Below are 21,804 nucleotides of genomic sequence, written 5' to 3'. Positions count from 1 at the left end.
ATGCAATTACATAAATATATAAAAATGAGCGTGATAAATAAAAAGGCATTCACTTGCAAATCACGTAATATAATTCCATAAACTATATTAACAACCCATAAATTATATCTTTATATTAGATCTATCTATCTATCTATCTATCTATCTATCTATCTATCTATCTATCTATCTATCTATCTATCTATCTATCTATTTCAACCTATATTTCAAAATATGTAGTTCAAATTATATAATTCGTAATATAGACTGATTTATTGATTGATTTTCATTACATTGAATTAGCTTTATGTTAGTAGGTCTATAAAATGAAAAGTGAATTATCATAGCTAAATTATGCCCACATTATTCCTAAACCTTAATTATGTGTGTGTTTAGGGTAAACTATTTGGCATTTAAGAGCTCTTAATTTGAAGAGCTCGTGGACGAAAACACTTACTGGCGGTGTCTCAATACCTTTCAAGCTGACTATGCAGACAGCATTGTGAACACGCCCCTGTCGTTTCCCCATCATTTCTAAGTAGGCAGCTCACTACACTTTGACACGCAGTCTCTGTTCTTGTCCTCGCACTCTGAACAGTTCTCGGAGCGAGAGAGAAAATACGCAATGTCTGCTGTGCGCGTCAGTGGCTAGAGATGTGACTCCTGTAACAAGAGGACAACTATACTCTCTGTGAGATAAACACCGTCGTTCATCTGCCTGTCGGTAAGTACTAACTCACGATTAGTTTTCAATACTTTTTACCAGTGATTTTTTTATATATATATTTACATGAGATCAGGTAGTTGCCCGGCGGGGCTGTATATGAAACAGGAAGTAGCTTATATGTTATTTTCTTTAAGGAAGGTTGTTTGTCGGAATTTTTCGCCTAATGTTAACGTTACATACAATTATAGTAACGTTAAACACATTCTTGAGTTTAGTTGGCAATGGTTGGGCTTTGCCGACATTATCTATCAGTTTTTGGAAATCTAATACCACAATCTTCTGAGACTTGCCAACCACGGCCATTACAACAGTACAGCATGTTATATTAATAGTAATGATGTGAAGAAACACTGTGTTATATTAGATGATTCAGACTTTTGATGGACCTCCAAATACGGTCATTTTCTCGCGAGGGACTCTTTCTAAAATATATGAACACTGATGTGTTTAATGTATACAGTAGCATTAAGATACAAAATATCATTATACTGAAAAAACTAGCTTAACTAGGCTGTTTCAAATATAGCTTCTTGTTTGCAGCATTAAATAATTAGCTCTTTTATTGCCCCTGTACTAGAACCAAAGCAAATTATTAAAATGTTTTGTGCAAAGTATTTACTTAAGTTGAGTTTGAAGTATATACTTAATACCTAGTAGTATTATTAAGTATTAAGCTAAGAGTGTATTTAAGCTCTGACAGCTAGGCTATTAACTATATATATATATATATATATATATATATATATATATATATATATATATATATATATATACACACACACACACATTTATTTATATATATATATTTCAAATCAGTTATAATGAAAAATATACATAAACATAAAACACTCTATACAGGTATTTATTAATAGAATAAAATGCATTTATGTCACATGGAAGGAGAGATGAACTTGAAATAAATGTTTTGGGTTTTTTCTCCATCAAACTATAAACAGATTTGATTTGTATTTCTTAGCAGCATTCCTATGGCTGTTAAAACCCTCAGAAAGAAAAAAAATATGATATAATAAAATAAAGTAAATAATCTCATTTTTTTTTTTACTGGTCTTAGAATGGAGAATGAAATAATAATACTATCAAATTTGGTAAATGTGTTAGAAAAAATAAGCATTTAATCAATGTTAAATATTTAATGTAAAATATAAAATCTTGAAATTTATTAAATGTTAAATATTTAATCATTGGTACCATCTTGACATCACTAAGTTATATATTTTGTAACAAAAATATATACCATTTTACATGGATCTCATAGTATGCCTTGTCACTGGGAGGTGTGTCTTGTCATATCTGTTGTTCAAGAGAGTAACTGTCAGGTATGGAGGTGTTTTCCAAAAAGGAGTGTTAACGTACCGTCACATAAATCCTGAACTCTTGGTTGATCAGAGGCGTTACTAGGCCCTTTTAAGAAGTGCTTCAGCCCCCCTAAATTTCTACCCAGCCCTCCTAATGTTATGAAAAAAGCAGCACTTTTTTCAGATATTTCATTTCAACACCTTTCCCAGCTGAGTCTTTGTTATTCAATGCATTCCTCAATCGGCAGTGCCAACTAAACAGAAACAAAAGACAAGATGTGTGCATTTACTGAGAGACTATCTTGACATCTGCATCTGTGTGGTTCTTTGTTATGAATGCAGTTGACATAACCTAATGCAAGAGCAATGCAAATCTGTTTCCCATTTTAAAAAAAGTGTCACTCACTCCACAAAAACATGCTTGTGAGTTACATTTTAGACACAATGTTGTATGTTTTTTCTCTTACTCAGAAACAAAAATAGTTCTTACTAAGCAACAACAGAACCATTGCACATCACTGAGCAACACACAACAGTATTTTTGAATAAATCAGGTGAGTCAGTGATTCAACGACTCATTTGTGAAGACCGTCTCTTGCTTCGTTCCTGAATGAATCAGCCAAATAAATATTTGGTCCCCACTTCCCTTTTAATATATACTATTACCACCCAAAAACAAGAACAAAAAATATAATCCATGCATTATATCCATATTAATAATTACAGTGTTCTCTATCACAGAATCCTGTTGCTGATTAAAAAACATAATTTAATTTTAGAGCTAGTGACGGAGACTTGAGCCCTTATTATGAAAACAAGTTATTAAAGAGAGAGAGAGATCTGTGTGTCTCTCAACAGTGTTCGCCAGAAGCGTCTCTACTACTGTAAGTTGAACTGCTTCAAGAACAGCTCCAGTATTGCCTCTATGTTGAGAAATGTCATGCAGCTTTTCGGATGCAAATCCAGTTTATTGATAAAGTCGCAGAGCAGCGCTGACAAGTTTCTGTGCTCATTTGATCCATGCGTGCTGTACTCTGAGTCTGCACTCTGTGAGTCTGTGTGTGCATTTTTATGAGAAAGTTTTATGGCAAGTCTCCAAGATTAGCAAAAACGCACAATGCTGCGATACGCAGGGAAAGAAACCAGATGCCGTTTTTATTTTTTTTTCATTTATGTCAATGGAGACTCTTCGCCATGCTGAGTAAAGTGTTTTTTCGGAAAGCGTCTTATCATTTAATGAATTGCCAGCCTGTCGGTTAAACTTCAACATGTTCGCCAATAAATATTCTTTTCGATTGATCTGTTTTTAGAGTTTATACTGAAAAAAAAAACTTTTTATGAGAGAAGTTAGGGATAATTCTGCGACAGGTATAATTCAGTTTACTGCACTTCTCATTCCTTTCCATAGTATCCGTAAACAGTGATTGGCTGTCACACAACTCAGAAATTCAATGACGTCAAAACCAAACAACATTTCTTTTCTATAATCCCTTGCATATAAACAACCTGTCATCACATGAGATGGCAGCTAAACAACAATTATCCAACAAGCCAAACGATTCCCGACAAAATGAAGCCCCACCCTACATTTTTTTCTCATTTAAGAAGTCCTTTCAAATCAGATATACATCACAATAGGGAAGAAACGTTGATTACAATTTTAGGTTTATGCTGACTTCCAAACAAATCCATAGCGGAATTGTTGTGCATTTCCCAGAAGTACACACCTGTGGTTCTCTACTAAATGAATGTGCTGCTTTGAACTGATCAGTGGAATAAATGATTCCGTGTCTCACCCAGTAATTGATTTGCTGCCATTAACTGGTGGTTTAAGTTTATATTTGAATTAGCATTTTATTTTTCTATTATATTTCAAAATTTAAAATGTTATTTTTTTAAATAAAGAAGGGTAAGTTAATTTCAGATCCTTAGTGTTTGTATTTGTTTGTTCATAGAATCCAAAGGAAAAAGGACTCTATGCAATGACTTTTTATTATTTTATCATAACATTTCTCAGCAAGAAAATGTAAATCTTTTAGAGGAATTTGAAGAGTGCTATTGGTCTTGGTCTTGATTCTGTCTCACCCTAACCTACACTTAGTCTTGATCTTGGTCTTGACTTGGACTCAGTTTAGGTGGTCTTGACTACAACACAACTGTGAACAAAGATTATGTTGTTTGTTTGGTGCTAAATAAATAAATGTAAAGTTGATTGATTGAATTTTAAATAGTCTGTGCTTGCAAGATAGATAGATAGATAGATAGATAGATAGATAGATAGATATTGATGTATAAAAAAACGTTTGAATGGAGATCCACGATGGTTGAGATGTGAAAATATTTTATGATTTAAGATAAAATAAATATTCTTTCATGTTAAAACTGCTTTGTAATTAATAAAATATAACTTTATAATATTGTGCATGTTGTGAGCTGTCACACCCACTGGAGCCTCATCAAAATGGCATGCACTTACATACCCTGAAAAATATCTCATTATCTTGGAATCCAAAGTTGAGATGATCTTTTACGCCTACCTGGGTAACACTTTCCCAAGTTGCTTAACCTGCTACCCCCGTTCTCTTTATATAAAAGTTTTACGATGGTTTTGGAATGCATGTTGTTTTATAAAAGGTGCAGTTTTGGTTGAAGGCTAGAGAACTTCTCACACTCTGATAGCTCAGACACTATTTTCTTTTTGTCTGGATTAAAACATTTTTCGTAAATACATAAAAAATGTATTTCATGCATACTATAATTTCATATCATTTTGTTATATAATAATAATCATACACATAATTACAGCCGCACGCCCCGTGGTACTGCGCATGTGTCGAGCTCATCCGTCCGCGCTCATCTACGGTTGAGTATACTTTTGAAAGCTGTGCGGACACGGCTGTGCGTGAGACGGGAAGGAGCGCTGAATGTGAAGTGTACCCGGGCCTTAAGTTCGGCCATCCTACACACACATGACTGAACGCTCGCTCGCACCAACAGGAGGAGGAGGGGTCAGTGTTACTCCTACTCTTTCAGTCATTGAGGAGACATGGAAAACAGCGCATACCGCAGGAACGGTATAATGGAAAATATTAGTGGTTTTGAAACCGTGACATTTTCAAATCGCGGTATACCTTGAAACCAGTAATCGGCCCATGCTTAGTATCATGTATGGTCTGTGAAGAGCATGATTTTAAAAAGATGATTTATGAGGGTTAGATTTTACTTGATGGTTACAACATATTAGAGTCATTAAATGTAAACTTGTGTTTAAAATGGTAAAAATGTTTCAAAACCATATGAAACCAATATAAAGATTATATTTCTAAGATCTTCACACAAGGATTTAAACCAGACTTTCTTCATTGTTTTTAATCATGAACATTCTTATATGTTGTTGACCCAGGTGCTGGACTCAATGTATAATGTCTAGACGAGGACGTTCAAAAAAATCCAAAACTCACACATTTACAGGACAGTGTGAGGGTCCTGGGCTCCATGTGTTTCTGCTATGGACTAAAGAGGGAGAGCGCTGCCTGTCCTACAATGAGGGTGAGGTGACTGCTGAAGATCTCACCATCAATGCAGCAAAGGCTGTGGGTAGGTTTGGGTGTGGGTGCCAGTAAAAGCCTGAGGTTTTTTTCTTTGTTTTTTGCACTCAGCTATCTAAAACGTTTTTCTGTCTTCCTCAGGGATCACTCCAGTCTGTCATGCCTTGTTTGCTCTTTATGACCCTGCATCCTCATGTTGGTACAGTCCAAATCACAAATTTAATGTGGAAGACCAGACTGGCCTTTTGCTGCATTTCCGTATGAGGTAAATATGAAATTGTGTGCATGTGTAGAGATCTATGCAATGATATGCGTACAGATCTGCATTGTGCATGAATGGTATTAATCATGAATAATCTTTATTTCTTTGTAGATTTTACTTCCGTAACTGGCACGGATTAGGTGAAAAGGAACCGCTAGTGACACGTCATGCATTACGGACTGGAACTGGGGCAGAGTCAGCTACGTCTCCTTTGCTGGAGCTGACCTCCCTGGAATACCTCTTTGCTCAGGTGATTTTAAAATCTCTAAATATAATTGAGAAAAATATTACTGAAATGCGATAGCTTCGCTGTTTTTGAGATTTTTCTTTCTAGACTGAGCAGAAGTGATCATGAAACACCTAAATTACTCAAACTAAATAATCTGTCCTTGTAAGGGTCTTATTATAATGTTTCTCCTAATGTAGACTTATAAATTGTTGGCACCCAAGATCATTTATCATCCTCTAGTGCAGTGGTTCCCAACCCTGGTCCTGGTGGCACCCCAACACTGCACGTTTTGCATGTCTCCTTAATCAAACGCACCTGATTCAGGTCATCAACTCATTAGTAGAGACTCCAAGACCTGAAACTGGTGTGTCAGAGAAAGGAGACAAAATGTGCAGTGTTGGGATGCATCCAGAACCAGGGTTGGGAACCACTGCTCTAGTGGACACTATTGGCAGTGCCATCAGCATGACCAGTGTCTGAAGGGGTTGTGCCAAACTCAGTTATCTTGCTTTTGTGCAATACCATAGTTTAGATTCAACCCTAATTAAACACACCTGATCCAACTAATCAAGTCTTTCAGGCTCATTTGAAAGCTGCATGGTATGTGTGTTGGAGCAGAGTTGTAACAAAACTATGCAGGGCTCCGGCCCTCCAGGAACTGAGTTTGACACCCCTGGTCTAAAGCATGTGTTAAAACAATACAAAAAACAATTGAGGAGCTGTTTGTTTGTTCAGCATGTGTGAAAGCACTATGGAGAAAAAGTCAAGTGAACCCTTTAGGAATTGTGTGCCTCCGTGTCCCAGATTTCTGACATGCATGACCTTTGCATTATGTGTCTTGGCGAGAAGCACATGCTTTCAGTGCTTGAGCAGTGCCGAATGCACTCATTGTATCAAGTTTCCAGTGAGAAAGCTCTGCACATGTTTAGCCCTATTCTCGAGGGATGTGGGACAGGCGTTTGCATCTCGGATCTCGGGTCCCGACAGGAAGGTGTTGATTTTGTCAACCCAAGTATCTTATCCATTATTAATAGTAGTTTACAGAATGGTATTGTACCACTTTGCTTTAAGCAAGCTATTGTTGAGCCTTATCTTAAAAAACCAAGACTGGATCCATATGATTAAAAAAATTATCGGCCAATTAATAAAATTGCATGGCTTGTCTAAGGTACTTGAAAAATTGTGCTGAAACAATTAACCACTTTTTTAATAAAATATAATACTTTAGATAAATTTCATTCGGGCTTTAGATGCGGACACAGTACAGAATCAGCCCTTTTAAGGGTTGTTAATGATCTTCTCTTGTTTACGGATGCAGGTAATCATGCAGCATTAATTTTATTAGATTTTTCAGCACCTTTGGACACCATTGATCACCGGATCCTTTTGACTTGTTTAACGCAATTTGTTGGTATCCAGGGGACGGTCTTAAAATGGTTTGCCTCTTATTTGGAAAGTAGATCTTTTTCATTGAAGATCAGTAACTATTTTTCTGCCTCTGCACCTATTACCTGTGGGGTCCCGCAAGGGTCTATTTTGAGTCCAGTCCTGTTTTCACTGTACATGCTCCCTTTGGGAATGATCTTTAAGAAGTATGGTATTTCTTACCATCTGTATGCTGAAAATCTTGTTCAATTGAATGAAAATAAAACAGAAGTTATTATTTTTGGTCGCTCGGCTGGTAGCCAGATGGTTAACGATAACTTGGGTCCATGGAAGGTGTACCTGCAGGATCGAGGAAAAGAACCTGGGAGTTATTTTTGACTCATCTCTCATATTTGATAATTGCTTCTTTTATCTAAGGGTAATAGCCAAACTGAAACAAATTTTTCCAGCCAGGGACCTGGAAAATTTGTCCATGCCTATATTTTTTCCCATCTAGACTACTGTAGTGCTCTTTATGTTGGGACTTGTCATAAACATGTTGCTCGCTTGCAGTTAGTACGAAATGCTGCTGCAAGGTTGTTAATGAATGCTAGGAAATCAGATCATGTTACTCCCTTATTGTCTTTTTTAGGATGGTTACCAGTACAATTTATGATACAATATAAGAGTTTGATATATGTTTTTATTGGGGTGTCGGAGTTAGGGGGTGTGCCTGAAGCATGAAGGGAAAACAACTAACGTTTCCTAATACCGTGTCTACACCAGATGCAAGCGGCGCAGCGTGAGAAAGTAGAACCACTGATCTATAATAGAGATTCATTTTATATAGATCAGTCAATAGAACTCATTATAATCAGTGATGCTGTCTACACTGGATGCAATGTGGCGCGGCGTGACACCACAAATCCCTGACAGTAAACTGCTGCCGCGTTCTATTTATGTCGTGCTGACACAAATTTCAAATGATTTTCAACGGGTGCTTTGTCGTGTCCAGTGTAGACAGTCTTTAGGTGATGCGCCACATGACAACTGTCGCATCCGGTGTAGACACGGTGTAAGGAGAGATGACTGGGGTCGATGGCGAATGATTTGCAGATCCAAAGTACTACTGACAAACATATAATCTTGTAAAATGTGTGGTAAGTACTGCTGCTCTATAGTATAAACAGAGTATATGTGATCGCGAATCTCGAAAGTGATAGAAAAACTAAAAAGCAATCGTGCATTCAAAAGGGGGGGGGGGTCACGATGCCGGCGCAACATCGTGAGGTCTATCAGCCATCGGCGATGGATGATGGCATCGTCTATCGGCCCAACCCTAGCTGGAACTAAGCACGCATAGCTCTCGAGGGACTTAAATCAGTGTCGTGCGAGGCGGTCACAAAAATAGTTCCACCCAGGCTTCACTCTCTTTTAAGTCACTCCGTAGTTTGGTTTGTACAGGGTTTGTAGGTGGGGCACAGGGAAAATTAAAGTGTCTTTTCACGGTGCTCTTGTTGCCTCTCTTAAGGAGAAGTTTATCAAGGATATACCTGTTAATGAATGGTTTCCTTTGATGGCTATCCCTTTTATGAAGATTATAGCAAGATGCTTCTCCCCAATGTTTTGGGGTTTTAAGTAGGGTTCCTTGCTCTCTTCTTGGACAATTTCCCTTTGACTAGCTGCTCTTTGGCTCGAGTGGAGCGAGATGTTCCTCACTAAGTATGTGAATATTGAAGTAGGGTTCCTTGCTCCCTCTGTTGGGTCTGCATGTGTGGGTTGGGCTGCTACTTGGATTTATATCTTTTGTTGTATGCTACTTGGTCTCCTAGTTCAGGCTGCCCCCCTGTATCAGAGGTAGTAACTGTCTGGTACCTCTTCAGAGATAACTGTCTGAGGATAGTTTCCCTTTGAAAATTTGGTCTTTGACTTGGGCTATTTCCCTTGTAATTAGAGTTTTTTTTAAGTAGACGTTCTACCAGGTCAAGTCTCTTTTCAGGTTCCCTATTCAGGAAGTATTTTTGTCAAAGATGTACTGGTTGAGGCTTTGATAAGATCTCTCCCCGAGTTGTGAGCTCTTTCCCTACATAATATTTCAGTTAGCAGGGTTGGGCTGCCTTCCCCGCGCTTTCTAGGGCTTTACGTAGGTGGTCCCCCGAGGCTCCTTTTTATAAATTAATCTGCCTCTCCTGATTTCAGGGTATTTTTAAGCAGGCAGTCCCCTGGAATCCCACATGCTTTGGGCCATCTCCCCAGCATTAGGGTTTCAAGTATATGGCCCATGGCCTTTAGGAACATAGCTGTTTGAGGACAGTTGTGTTCCCAACTTGGCTAAATGGGTTGTCCCTTCTTAAATATAAGTGTTGGTTGGGTTCTCCTTTTCTCTCAAGTTTTTTCAGCTGTCAGGGCGTCATTGGCGTCAGGGCTAATGACATCACAGGCTGTGTGGTCCAGTGGGTTTGGAATGTTTTCAAACAGGCTTCAGACACCGGTCATGCTGATGGCATTCCCCATAGTGTCCACTAATGGACACCGTGTCTTGTGGAAGACCCTGGTTACATGCGTAACCCAAGATGTTTGTCATGACCGTTTTCGAACAAATTGATATGTAATCAAAATATCAGAACTGGACCTTCCAGTGAAATGATAGAAATCCTATCAGCAACTAATGAAACAAGTCCCCGCCCTATGTATATTTTTTTCTTTTTCAGTAATCCGTTACATTCGGATGTGTTACATTTCATTACTTCCATTTCATTGCAACTTTAGCAATATATCTAAGCTTTGTGACATTGGCATCAGAAAGGTATGCAGAGCTGCAGGTGCTTCACGCAGCCAGGAACAGCACAATGTTTGATAGACTTACCCTATTTTTACTTTTATCTTTAGTTATTCTGATGTTAAGGAATAATAGTGTCTATCTTGCTTTAAATGTATCTGGACAATAAGCACTGAAAATCGTCTGTGGGGTCTGAAACTTTTGCTTCTGCTTTTTGTGCGCCACCATGTAAGTTTGACAGTAAAACTTTTGAGATTGGTTATTTAATCTTGATCTTTTGGTTTTTATTGAATATAATGTGTAATTTGTTTTTTTTACTGCTTTCTTAAATTAATGCACCTAATAATTATTTACAAATGTAATATGGTGCAGACGTTTTTGACATTGCTTCAAGTAAAATGGCTTCAGTACTTTTCTAGCTAGTGAATCAAGATTGGCTGCTTGGAAAAATAGATAAATAGCCTGACTAAAAAAAAGAAATGACAAATAAAATGGGGGAAAAAACTATTACAGTACCATTTGACTGAGCATGCACATAGGTTGAGGAAGTACAATAGCAGCACTTCATATTTAATACAAGGTCAACATGAAGTTTTGAAAAAAAAAAAAAAAAGAGGATATGATTTGATAAATTATATTTTGCAATTTTTTATGTCCTTACTATTTTTCAAAGAATTATTCAGATTGTCCAAGTTTTTATAGTTGACTAAGTTGTATTTGTTGATTTTCTTTCCAGGCGAAATATGATTTTGTGAATGACTTGACATGCTTGGATGCAGTGAGGGGAGAGGAAGAGATCAGTCGCTTTAAGAATGAATGTCTAGGTATGGCTGTGCTTCACCTCTCTTACACAGCACTGCAGAGTGGCTCTTCTCTACAGGATGTGGCCAAGCAGACCAGGTGCGGGCTTCAGCTTTCTTCACTGTTCAGAGAAAGATTTGCAACTTTCAAAGAAGTGTATTAAAAGATATGTTATTAAAGAATATTCTAATTTATAAAACAGCAGGTGGGCTGTCTTTAAAGGGGTCCTATCATATGAAATTATTAACATAATTCTAGTAAGTCTTTTTTTTTTTTTTCTGAACAAAATTAGTTTGTGACTGTACCCACCCTCTCTCATTTGCTACTGTGCCTTGTTGAATTACAAGGGAATGCCTTTATTGTATATGCATTGAAATACAGTGCTTTCCTGCAGTCACTCACAAGCTGACGGTTTGCTGTGTCGAATATAGTTTTTAACTGCCCCGTCAATTAAATCTGCTACAGACTATGAAGGTCATACTAAAATGATCAGGCACTTTGTTAAATATAAATCTTGGTTTATTTTAAAGAGTTCTAGATGCTAAGTTTCTGAACATTAAATAACCATTGCTGATGTGTAAATGTCATGGGTCATGGGTCCAAATATAATTCCCCAGATGTTAGCAAGTTGCCAGAGCACAGAATGATACATTTTTCCAGTGTAGTCAAGAAGTAGTCTTTTTTTTCTAAAGAGGAAGTTACACAATGCTTTTTTTATACTACATTAAGTTCTTTTATCTTGAAAGAAAAAAATGCATTCCTCGTTCAGATTATAAAAGTGTCCGAGTTAGTTTAGTTGTATCTAAATCTCTGCAATATATGAGTGGATTTCATAAATAGTTTAACACTTTAAAATGTGCAATTTTATATTATTATATTATATTATTACTTAACAAGTTTGATAGCCATTACAGTATAGAATAGAGTTCCATCAAGCGTATTGACATGTTGTGCTCTATCATTCAGCTTTCTCCATTGTATCCCTCAATCCTTTTCCCGACAAATTGCCCGGAACAATGCCCTGACGAGGTTCCGAATTCGGCGCGTGTTTGCGAACTTTGTAAGCAGTTTCCAGCAGCACACGGTGGGCAAGGGACAGCTTGGGCCACAAGAAGTTATGTACAAGTATATATCCACGCTGGAGCGTCTGGCACCAAAATTTGGTACCGAGACCTTTCCTGTGTTCAGTCTTGACCTGAGATCTGATGAAGATGGCAGTGGGTCGCACCTCATTGCCTCCCAAACACAAACTCCCTCTGAGGAAACCGTGAACAGTGAACCTACGCATGAGATCAGAGTGTCTGGATCAACCGGTATATGTTGGAGGAAGGCATCAGCACAATGGGTAAGTTGATACAGCAGATATTCAACCTTCTTCTTCGCTAGTAGAACTGTACTCTTAAATTCTTCCCACTTTCCAGGGGAATGACTATATTTATAATCAGAACAGAGATGCACAGTCACCTGATGAACAGGAAATGGACAACTGGAACACCTTCTGCGACTTCCCTGAGATCTCTCATATTGCCATTCAGGGCATAAATGTCTGCATCAGTCGTCAAGACAACATGTCAATGGTAAACAGTCTGTATTTGGTTTTTATCTCTTGTGAGATTTTTATTATAATATGTGACCCATCTATATATATATATATTTGTGTTCCAGGACATGCGTTTGGGCTCCAGTCTTAAGGCTCGCTCTCTGGTTTCATTGCTGGATGGATATTTCCGCCTTACAACCGACGCGCATCATTATCTTTGTCACGAAGTGGCTCCGCCCAGAGTGGTTCTCAGTGGGATCAATGACCTGCACGGTCCCATACTGTACGTCACTCGCATTTCCACATGCAGCCATGTGGTCTTCCATCATTTTTATGAATGTGTTCACTCTTTTTCTTGCTCCTAGGGATGAGTTTGTGCTCCAAAAACTAAAGAAAGAAGCAGAGGAGGGAACGTTTATTGTGCGCTGGAGTGTTTTGGATTACGATCGCATAATCCTGGCATCTCTGAGTCAAACAAAGGTAAAATTCTAGTTTTCAGAGTTAACCTTGACAATGATTTGATTGGCTGAATTTAACAATTGTGAAATGATTGCGTAATATGTTAAGTGCTTAATAATTAAGCTCATGCATGTAAAAGGAATTTACTTGATAGACGGGCAAACATGCTTTGGCTTGACTTACAGCTAGGTGACAACTGCGAGTTTACAATTAATGGAATTCAGTGGAAGAGACACGACAGGGTCAAGCTTGTTTATGAGAATCGTGTCCAATTGATAATGGCGCACAATGCGAAAGACCTTGTTGTGGCTGCTGCATATCATTGAGCAATGGAAGATGACTTTATTCTCAATCAATCACATGGCATTTGGATATTATGTGGTCAAAAAATCTGTTTAATACTGTATTTAATCACTTCTTGTGTGTATGGAAAAGCGCCTATAAACACGAGAGGGGGTGAGATCAATAGGTGTCGCCTATTGTGTAAAATGCTTGACTCATCCCACATCATTTGTGCTACAGACATGAGCAATATGAAATTGCGGGCGTGTTGAGGAGAAAATGACAGATTGCCCTCTGGTGGTGAATGCCAGACTACTCCAATCATTGAGTCTGCTTGAACTCCACCCCTTTATTGCAATCAACTACAAGCTCACATTCATCTGCCTTCGCTTTTGAATGCAGCGTCCACACCTTAAAATCCAATCAACAATCAATGCATAGAATTAAGTCTACATGCGTTTCATTTCTGTTTGACTTTGATTCTGACAGGATGGAGAGAATCCGATATACAAACAGTTCAGAATTACGCTGAAGGGCTCCAAGTTCAGACTGGAAGGCTGGGATCAAGAATTCTCCAGCATAAAGGAGCTCACCAGTAGCTTAAAGACCTTCGTGCTGAAGTCTGGAGAAGACAGCTTCACTCTGAAGAAGTGCTGCCTGCCCAGACCAGGAGGTGAGTGTATTTTCTGCTTGGCAGACCTCACAGTCAAACCTTCTGAGTCATCCTGGAGTACATCTCTGATTAGGAAAAATTCCACAGAAGTACATGATTCTTATCATTTAGTGAGTCATCCTGTTAACGGGTTTTTATGGTTCTCTTGCAGAGCTATCAAACCTTCTCGTAATGAGAAAGGGTGCCAACAGTAGCATTAAAACGGTCTCTGAAACCCTAAACCTGAGCCAACTGCGCTTTCATCAAATTAAGGACAAAGAAATTACAAAGGTACGGAATTGTACACAATCATTCACCTTCTTATCCTCATGAGTTGAGCACCAAACCGTTGATAAGGGGCTTTTTTTATGCATTCCACATGGGCAGATTGGTTGTACTGATAAAATGAAAGCAGACAATATGTTGTTTTTTCATATTTTATGTGTTGGAGTGTCTCTTTGAATATGGGTACATTTGACTCTGAAAAACAATGCATAAAACATGCATTTTTTTTTTTTTTTAATGAAACATTAGTTTTTTTTCCTAAATACATTTAATTTTGTGATTTAAATATTAATTACTAATTTGCATCATTTTGCTAGTTTGGAAATAACACAAAAAATATATTAACACAAATGTTAAATAAATTCAAAAGCTTTTCATTTTTAAAGAAGTATTTTATTATTAGTGGCAGAATTTTTTTGTTGTGATGGAAATGACATCATGAATGAGTAACAGTTGCAATTTGTTTACAAATCATTTGAAAATGAAAAAAATAAATAACTGTGAATAATGTGAACATAACGTAACAGAGAAGAAAGTTAACTTTCGAAGTACTGTAACTAAAGAACCACTTTTTGACTTTATTTCATGGATGCAGGAGCAGCACTTGGGACGAGGCACCAGGACGAACATTTACGCAGGCTGGCTGAAAGTTCACAGTTCACTAGAGGATGACGACGACGAGTCTAATAACAATCACCGCAATGTGAAAGGCATCCGGGTTGTCCTTAAAATTCTTGACCAAAGCCACAAGGATATAGCACTAGTAAGAGTCATCTAATAATGTATCGAAAACAACAGTGAAAGTGCAGATGACATCTCATTGACTTGTGTTTATGTCTAGGCATTCTTTGAGACGGCTAGTCTCATGAGTCAAGTGTCACACTGTCATCTGGTCTTTGTGCATGGAGTTTCAGTTAAGGGATCTGAGAGTGAGTGCTGTGCCCTTTTTGACTTCCTCTTTAAAGGCCACAAGTGTCGTCAAAGCTGTTTTTGCTGGGGGGGTTTTTTATGCTCAATCTGTACTTTTTACCATCCGCCAAACACATTATGTATCTGTTGACTGTACTGTTGTCATGTGAACAGACATCATGGTGGAGGAGTTTGTGGAGTTCGGCCCATTAGATGTGCTCCTGCACAGAGAGAAGGCGCATGTCACTCCTCAGTGGAAGTTTACTGTGGCTAAACAGCTTGCCAGCGCTCTTTGCTATCTTGTGAGTTATTCAATCAATATGGGATTTTTGAAAATAGAAACAGCTACATCAATAATTGAACAGCTTACATCAATAATTGCCAAAAATCTCTCTGATGGAATGGAAAAATGAAAAAAATATTCAGAATTATCTGAACTGAAGAAATAGTTTTTGCATAAATTTCTTAATGGTTTTTTTTTTTTTTTTGCAGATAAATAGGACATTTGCATGCATATTTAAATTGATTTTAACATGATTGACAGTTACATGCAGTACTCCTCACTGTTATTTGAAAAATATATTTGATATTATCAAATTAAAAAGGTTAATTTGTAAAGTAAACCTTTTAAGAAATCTCTTTCATACTGTATTACAGTAATGAGAATGAGATAAGTAATGATTACATGTCATGAAATTTCACAAAATCATAATGCAATATAAGATTGACCATCCATAACCTTGTTCTTCACAGGAGACAAAGCGTTTGGTCCATGGAAATGTCTGTGGCAAGAATATTCTGGTGGTCCGGAAGGGTTTGGAGGAGGGCATGTCCCCTTTTGTGAAGCTCAGTGACCCTGGCATTTCTCAGTCGGCTCTGTCTCGTGCAGGTAACTGAGAACTATGTTGTTATTCACACGTACTGTAGAGACGAGTACATCCTGTACCCTTCTATCTGTGTCATTTCTCTTGTTACCTCAGTCCGCTTGTCACTACTGTTTACTTCATCAGATTCTCTCATGATTCATAGAACAGGAAGCTACGAACGAACCACTTCCTTATGGTGATGCACACTTCCTTTAGTCTAGTGTCAGGATGATCATATTTACAGCACTGATGCAACTGTCCAGAACGTGTCAGAAACCCTAATTATTAAACTTCAATACACTGTTTGTGTTTTTAGACATGAATGATGCCTCAAATCATGTGGCTTTTTGTGGAGAGGTGTTGTATTACTTTTTAAGTGAAAATCCAAACCACACAGAACACTCTAGCAAATGCATGGCAACACACTAAAACACTCAGAACACCCAAAGATTGCATTTACTTCACAGAATGTAAAAGTCTTTGTTTCATATGTGTGGTTTACATGGAGCGTGTGGAGCGCATCCCATGGATCGCTCCGGAGTGTATCGCTGACGGGGCCCGTATAAGAAGTGCTGCTGACCAGTGGAGCTTTGGAGCGACTTTGCTGGAAATCTGCAACAACGGAGATCTTCCGGTCAGCGGCAGCACATTGCCTGAGGTACGGCTTCCTCCAGCTGTGTACCTGACACCACACACTCGCACCGTTTTCTTATAAGCTCTCCTCCGTCTACAGAAGGAGCGATTCTATGAGACGCAGAGTCGCCTGGCGGTGCCGTCTTCTCAAGAGCTGGCGAGCTTTATCAGCATGTGTCTGACGTACGACCCCGCTGCACGGCCGTCCTTCCGGACCATTCTGAGAGAGCTAACAGAGATACAGATTAAAAGTGAGTCTTTGAACGCAGTGGAATCATGCACGTGCCGGGCTTTTCTGTTGTTTTGTTGTATTATCACTACCGTGGTGCACTTATGGTGTCGGATGTTAAATGAAAATTTGGTCATCATTTACTCATCCTCAAGTTGTTCCAAAACCCAAAAGAAGATATTTTGGATTTATTTATTTTTTTGTCCATGCAATGAAAGTTAATAGGTCCTAATGTTGTTCAAAATAGCCTCTTTTGTGTTCCACTTTTGTTTGTGACTTCAGAAATTGATATGTTATTGTCTTCTTCAATAAGATCCAGACATTTCATCCGAATGTGAGTCACTCCCAGACAGAGACCCCAGCATCTTTTACAAACGTTACCTGAAGAAGATCAGGGATCTGGGAGAGGTCAGTTTATGGTTTCTGCTCAATATTTTGTTCAGGTCTTACCCTCATATTTCAGTTTCATATGATACTCTGTGACTTGCTTTCAGGGACATTTTGGAAAGGTGATGCTGTACGTCTATGACCCTGGCAATGATGGAACAGGAGAATATGTGGCGGTGAAGGCATTGAAACAAGAGAGTGGAAGTAACCTCCATGATTCCTGGATGAAGGAGATCGAGATACTAAAATCACTTTACCACAACAATATCGTCAAATACAAGGGGTGCTGTACTGAACTGGGTGAGCAAAGCCACTAGCTTAAAGGAACACTGTTTTTGAATTAGGCTCATTTTCCAACTCCCCTAGAGTTAAACAGTTGAGTTTTATCGTTTTTGAATCCATTCAGCCGATCTCTGGGTCTGGCGGTAGCACTTTTAGCTTAGCTTAGCATAGATCATTGAATCTGATTAGACCGTAAGCATCTCACTCAAAAATGACCAAAGAGTTTCGATTATTCTAGGCCCATATGGTTATGAACTATTCTCTCATTCCGGCATAATAATCAAGGAACTTTGCTGCTGTACCATGGGTGCAGCAGGCACAATGATATTACGCAGTGCCTGAAAACAATATAAACTAGCTGGGGACAATTTTCAAGCACTGCGTAATATCATACGCAGATATATATATATTGCTGCTGATATATATATATATATATATATATATACCCACACACACACAACATATATATATATATACATACATATATATATATACATACACATATATATATATATATATATACATATATATATATATATATAATATATATATATATATATATATATATATATATATATATATATATATGTGTGTATATATATGTGTGTGCATATATATATATATGTGCATATATATCTGCGTATGATATTACGCAGTGCTTGAAAATAGTCCTCAGCTAGTTTATATAGTTTTCAGGCACTGCGTTACTATATATATATAAATTAAATATATAACACACACATACATACATATATACTTCCTGTTTCAATTGGTAATATTTCATCTACTCATGCACACTTTGAAGGCCACACTCACGGTGCACTTTATGTGGTATTTTGTTTTAGGTGGACAGGTGGTTCAGTTAATCATGGAGTATCTTCCACTGGGAAGCCTCAGAGAGTACATCCCAAAACACCGGTTGGGAATCGCACAAAGTCTTCTGTTTGCGCAGCAGATCTGCATGGTGAGGAAGTCAGACCCTTCAAAGTCATACTGAAGCTACTAAAGAAAAACTAATAGTCCTAACTCTGCTATCCAATCTGTACTGCTGCACCCACAGGGGATGGACTATCTGCACTCCAAACGGTACATCCACCGGGATTTGGCTGCACGGAATGTTTTGGTGGAGAATGAAGGTGTGGTTAAGATCGGTGACTTTGGCTTGACAAAGTACATTCCCGAAGGGGAGATTTACTATCGTGTTCGTGAGGATGGAGACAGCCCTGTGTTCTGGTAAGCTGTAATAGCTGGAGGCTCGGGGACTTGTAATGTTCTCTAATGTTGATAACATCCTGGAGAATGCTTTTATCAATACAGCATTATCTGTTAATGGATTTATAGACCTCATTAGACATAATGTGGTGTCACTCAATGAAAGCATAAGTATGTTTGCTATCGATCGACACAATTATTCAATTCTACAGAAACTAAAATAATTTAATAAGAAAAAACTTTGGCAACCTTGCATTTATCTCTGCTTTTGTTTATCTTTTTAATTATTAAATTCATCGCTGGGTTTAAATAAACAGCAGTTATTCCGAAACATTTTGTTTTTTTTTTTGCTTTTTAGGTATGCCATAGAGTGCCTGAAGGAGAGCAAGTTTTCCTTTGCTTCTGATGTTTGGTCCTTTGCTGTGACCCTCTATGAGATTTTGACCAACTGCAACCATCGCCAAAGCCCCCCTTCGGTATGTCTCGTTTTATGACATTTTTGCATCCATTTGTAATGTTTATATAAAAAGTACACTTTGTAATGCTCCAGTTTTACACTTACAGAAATAATTAGCACATTTGCCAAATCCCCTTCGGTATGTCTCGTTTTATGGCAGACAAGTGTAATGCTGCCTCTGTAAAATCCTACATTCTACACTTACAGAAATAATTAGCACATTTGCCAAATCAACAAAATGTAATCATCAAAATGACCAAAAATTTTCATTTTATTGACATTATATGGTGTTATATATTGTAATTTTAGTTAATATTTTGTAATTTTTCATGTTTTTATTCATTTTTTTTCTTCTTTTTTTGTTTTAGTAATTTAGTTGTGCTTTGTAATTTATTTTATTTCAGTTTTAGTTTTTTTAGTGAATCAAGTTAAACAAAATGAAAATGATTCCTTGGAAACGAGCTGAAATACAATAAGTTTCAGGGGTTTTTTATATTTTATTTATTTTATTTTAGTAAATGTCTGTTTGTTTTTTCAAGTAACTTTTTTTATGGTTTTAGTTTAGTCCTTTAAGTTTGCATTATCTTTTAAATTTATGGAAGACTTTGTTTTGCATAGAAATTCTTTGAGATGATGGGATTGGTCCAAGGTCAGATGACTGTGGTTAAGCTTATTACCCTCCTGGAGAAAAATGAGAGACTGCCGTGCCCTCGAGACTGCCCTCGTGAGGTACTGTGAAACTAAGCAGCACAAATATTCATAAATGCACAAGTATTCTTACTTATTTATTTGTTCAACCCACGAATCCTCTTTACAGGTTTATTTACTGATGGAGCAATGCTGGGATTTCAACCCTGGGCAGCGTCCATCATTCAGTTCCCTGGCTGAGTCTCTGAAGGATATCAGGCAAACGTACAAACAGCAACCGTCTGTGCAGCTCGCTCAGCTCAACCATCGCTGACCTGCTCTGTCCTCTCTCTCTGTGCTGTTCTCACAGCCTGTAACCACAGCACTTCACTGTGAGCCTGACCACACTTGGCTCATTGGGCTGTATTTTCAGAAAAGAGGATGTTTTTACATACTGTGCTGGTGTTTGTGCTACACCCAGAGCTTGGTTCTACAAACCTCTATTCGAATTGCTCGCCGCTTTCAGTCACTTAAGAGGTGAACAATAACTCAAGTTACTGTTACTCTATAGCCTCCAGCTCCAGCATCAGCGCAGTTCTTCTGTCAGTGGAAAAAAGGTAACTGTGACCTTAAGTGCTCTTTAAAGCAACCGTATGAAAGTTTTAACCTTGAAATCTCAGTTTCAAAATCATTCTAGTGGTACACTGACTTCTAAGAAGGCGAATGGCTTCGGTTTCTTTCCCACACTCCACCGCAAATGTCTGTTCTGGGAGTATGTAAGTTTGGTGAGCGGGTACAAATACGTCCAAAGCGGTGAAATGCTTTACGGCAGCAACGAACGCACGTGTGCAGCGATCCACTGTAAAAACTACAGTGATTTCCTCAATTAACTGTAGGGGGCTTTAAAGTCGCAGAAATGCACAAAACAACATACAGTTGCTTTAAGTCAAGTGTCTTGCTGTTAAAACCATAATAACCAAAGAATGCATGGTTGTGGACATTATTCATTCTTTATTTCATTCCCACTGTAACATATTACTGTGTAAATACTGTCATGTGTGTTTAGTTGCTTTCGAGCTTACTTCCTCTTTCCCCAGTCCTGCTGTTATACATGTATTTTGGGAGTAAGCAAAGACTGTGACTGGCTGTTATTTTGAAGGTCTTCAGAATATGAATTTTGATGTTTACAGTATGATACAAATGCCGCTTTGAATGTTTTTCTTTTTTATTTATATTTTGTCTTTTTGAAAAATGTGCAATTCTTCCTGTTTTATGGCTTTTTGTACATCTTCTTGTGTGAAATGCTATAGTCTTAATGTCCCACTGAATGTATCTACAAAAACTCTTTTAATAAATGTAATTATTCAAAGTGTATATCAAGATACTCTCTTTTGAGGGGCATTTCATTATTTGTAAGTATATCCTCATGGATTTTTATTCATTCAGAAATAGTCAAAGTCAGCATGAAATTAATTTTGTAAATTTATGTTATTGATCTGAAGGTGAGGAATTCATCCATGTATACATTTATTTATTTATTTTACCCCGTAATCAAATTATCAGAACTGATCTTCCAGTGAAATGACAGACTTCTCTCCGGTGACGTATGCTGGACTTCTTCAATTATTTGGTTCAGATGCTTCAGATGTGTCAATATAAAATAAAAGATCTGTTACTACTTCCATTTCATCACAACTTTGATGGCACACGCATGCAAGACCTGGAACCTTGGGCCAGCTCTACAAAACTATTTTTAAAGAACAGAACGTTACATTTTCACAACAAAACCATTGTGAACCCCTTTTGTTAGTACCTATGAGGCCCACTGACTGCTTTTATGTTGATCTGGCAACCAGTCCCCATTTGCCTTTAAAACTAGAGGACTTAAAAATTAATTAGCTATATACATCAGGGAATTGAGATAAAACAAACTCTCTACAACAGTCTAGACTCGAGAGCAAGGGTGTCTGTATTGTAA

The 21,804-nt window shown here is 37.7% G+C and overlaps 1 protein-coding gene across 2 annotated transcripts; it reads left to right on the top strand.

The window, feature by feature from the left end:
* Positions 1-539: 539 nt before the first annotated feature.
* On the top strand, positions 540-21,200 carry tyk2 (tyrosine kinase 2). Of its 2 annotated transcripts, none has more exons than XM_042720283.1 (24): positions 540-703; positions 5,426-5,619; positions 5,712-5,835; positions 5,944-6,082; positions 10,942-11,105; positions 11,973-12,351; positions 12,452-12,583; positions 12,672-12,829; positions 12,912-13,026; positions 13,777-13,960; positions 14,112-14,230; positions 14,820-14,987; positions 15,066-15,153; positions 15,308-15,435; positions 15,887-16,022; positions 16,506-16,657; positions 16,733-16,883; positions 17,175-17,269; positions 17,356-17,548; positions 18,376-18,494; positions 18,591-18,763; positions 19,101-19,218; positions 19,818-19,928; positions 20,017-21,200. In XM_042720283.1, exons 2-24 carry the CDS (start codon positions 5,445-5,447, stop codon positions 20,158-20,160), a joined length of 3,465 nt encoding a protein of 1,154 aa, XP_042576217.1. In that variant the 5' UTR covers positions 540-703; positions 5,426-5,444; the 3' UTR covers positions 20,161-21,200. The 2 variants fall into 2 exon arrangements, with proteins under 2 accessions (XP_042576217.1, XP_042576209.1); XM_042720275.1 differs by having other exon boundaries at positions 12,428-12,583.
* Positions 21,201-21,804: the final 604 nt, after the last annotated feature.

The sequence above is a fragment of the Cyprinus carpio genome, chromosome A3 (assembly GCF_018340385.1).
Source record: "Cyprinus carpio isolate SPL01 chromosome A3, ASM1834038v1, whole genome shotgun sequence".
Lineage (NCBI taxonomy): Eukaryota > Metazoa > Chordata > Actinopteri > Cypriniformes > Cyprinidae > Cyprinus > Cyprinus carpio.
Note: the sequence above shows the minus strand (reverse complement) of the source record. Positions and strands in the feature narration are given on the sequence as shown.

Bases quoted from the DNA above. Each gene is read 5' to 3' on its own strand.
- tyk2 (XM_042720275.1), top strand. From the start codon at position 5,445: ATGTCTAGACGAGGACGTTCAAAAAAATCCAAAACTCACACATTTACA. The intron at 5,620-5,711 runs GTAGGTTTGGGT...TGTCTTCCTCAG, and splicing joins CAATGCAGCAAAGGCTGTGG to GGATCACTCCAGTCTGTCAT. The intron at 12,830-12,911 runs GTACGTCACTCG...TCTTGCTCCTAG, and splicing joins GACCTGCACGGTCCCATACT to GGATGAGTTTGTGCTCCAAA.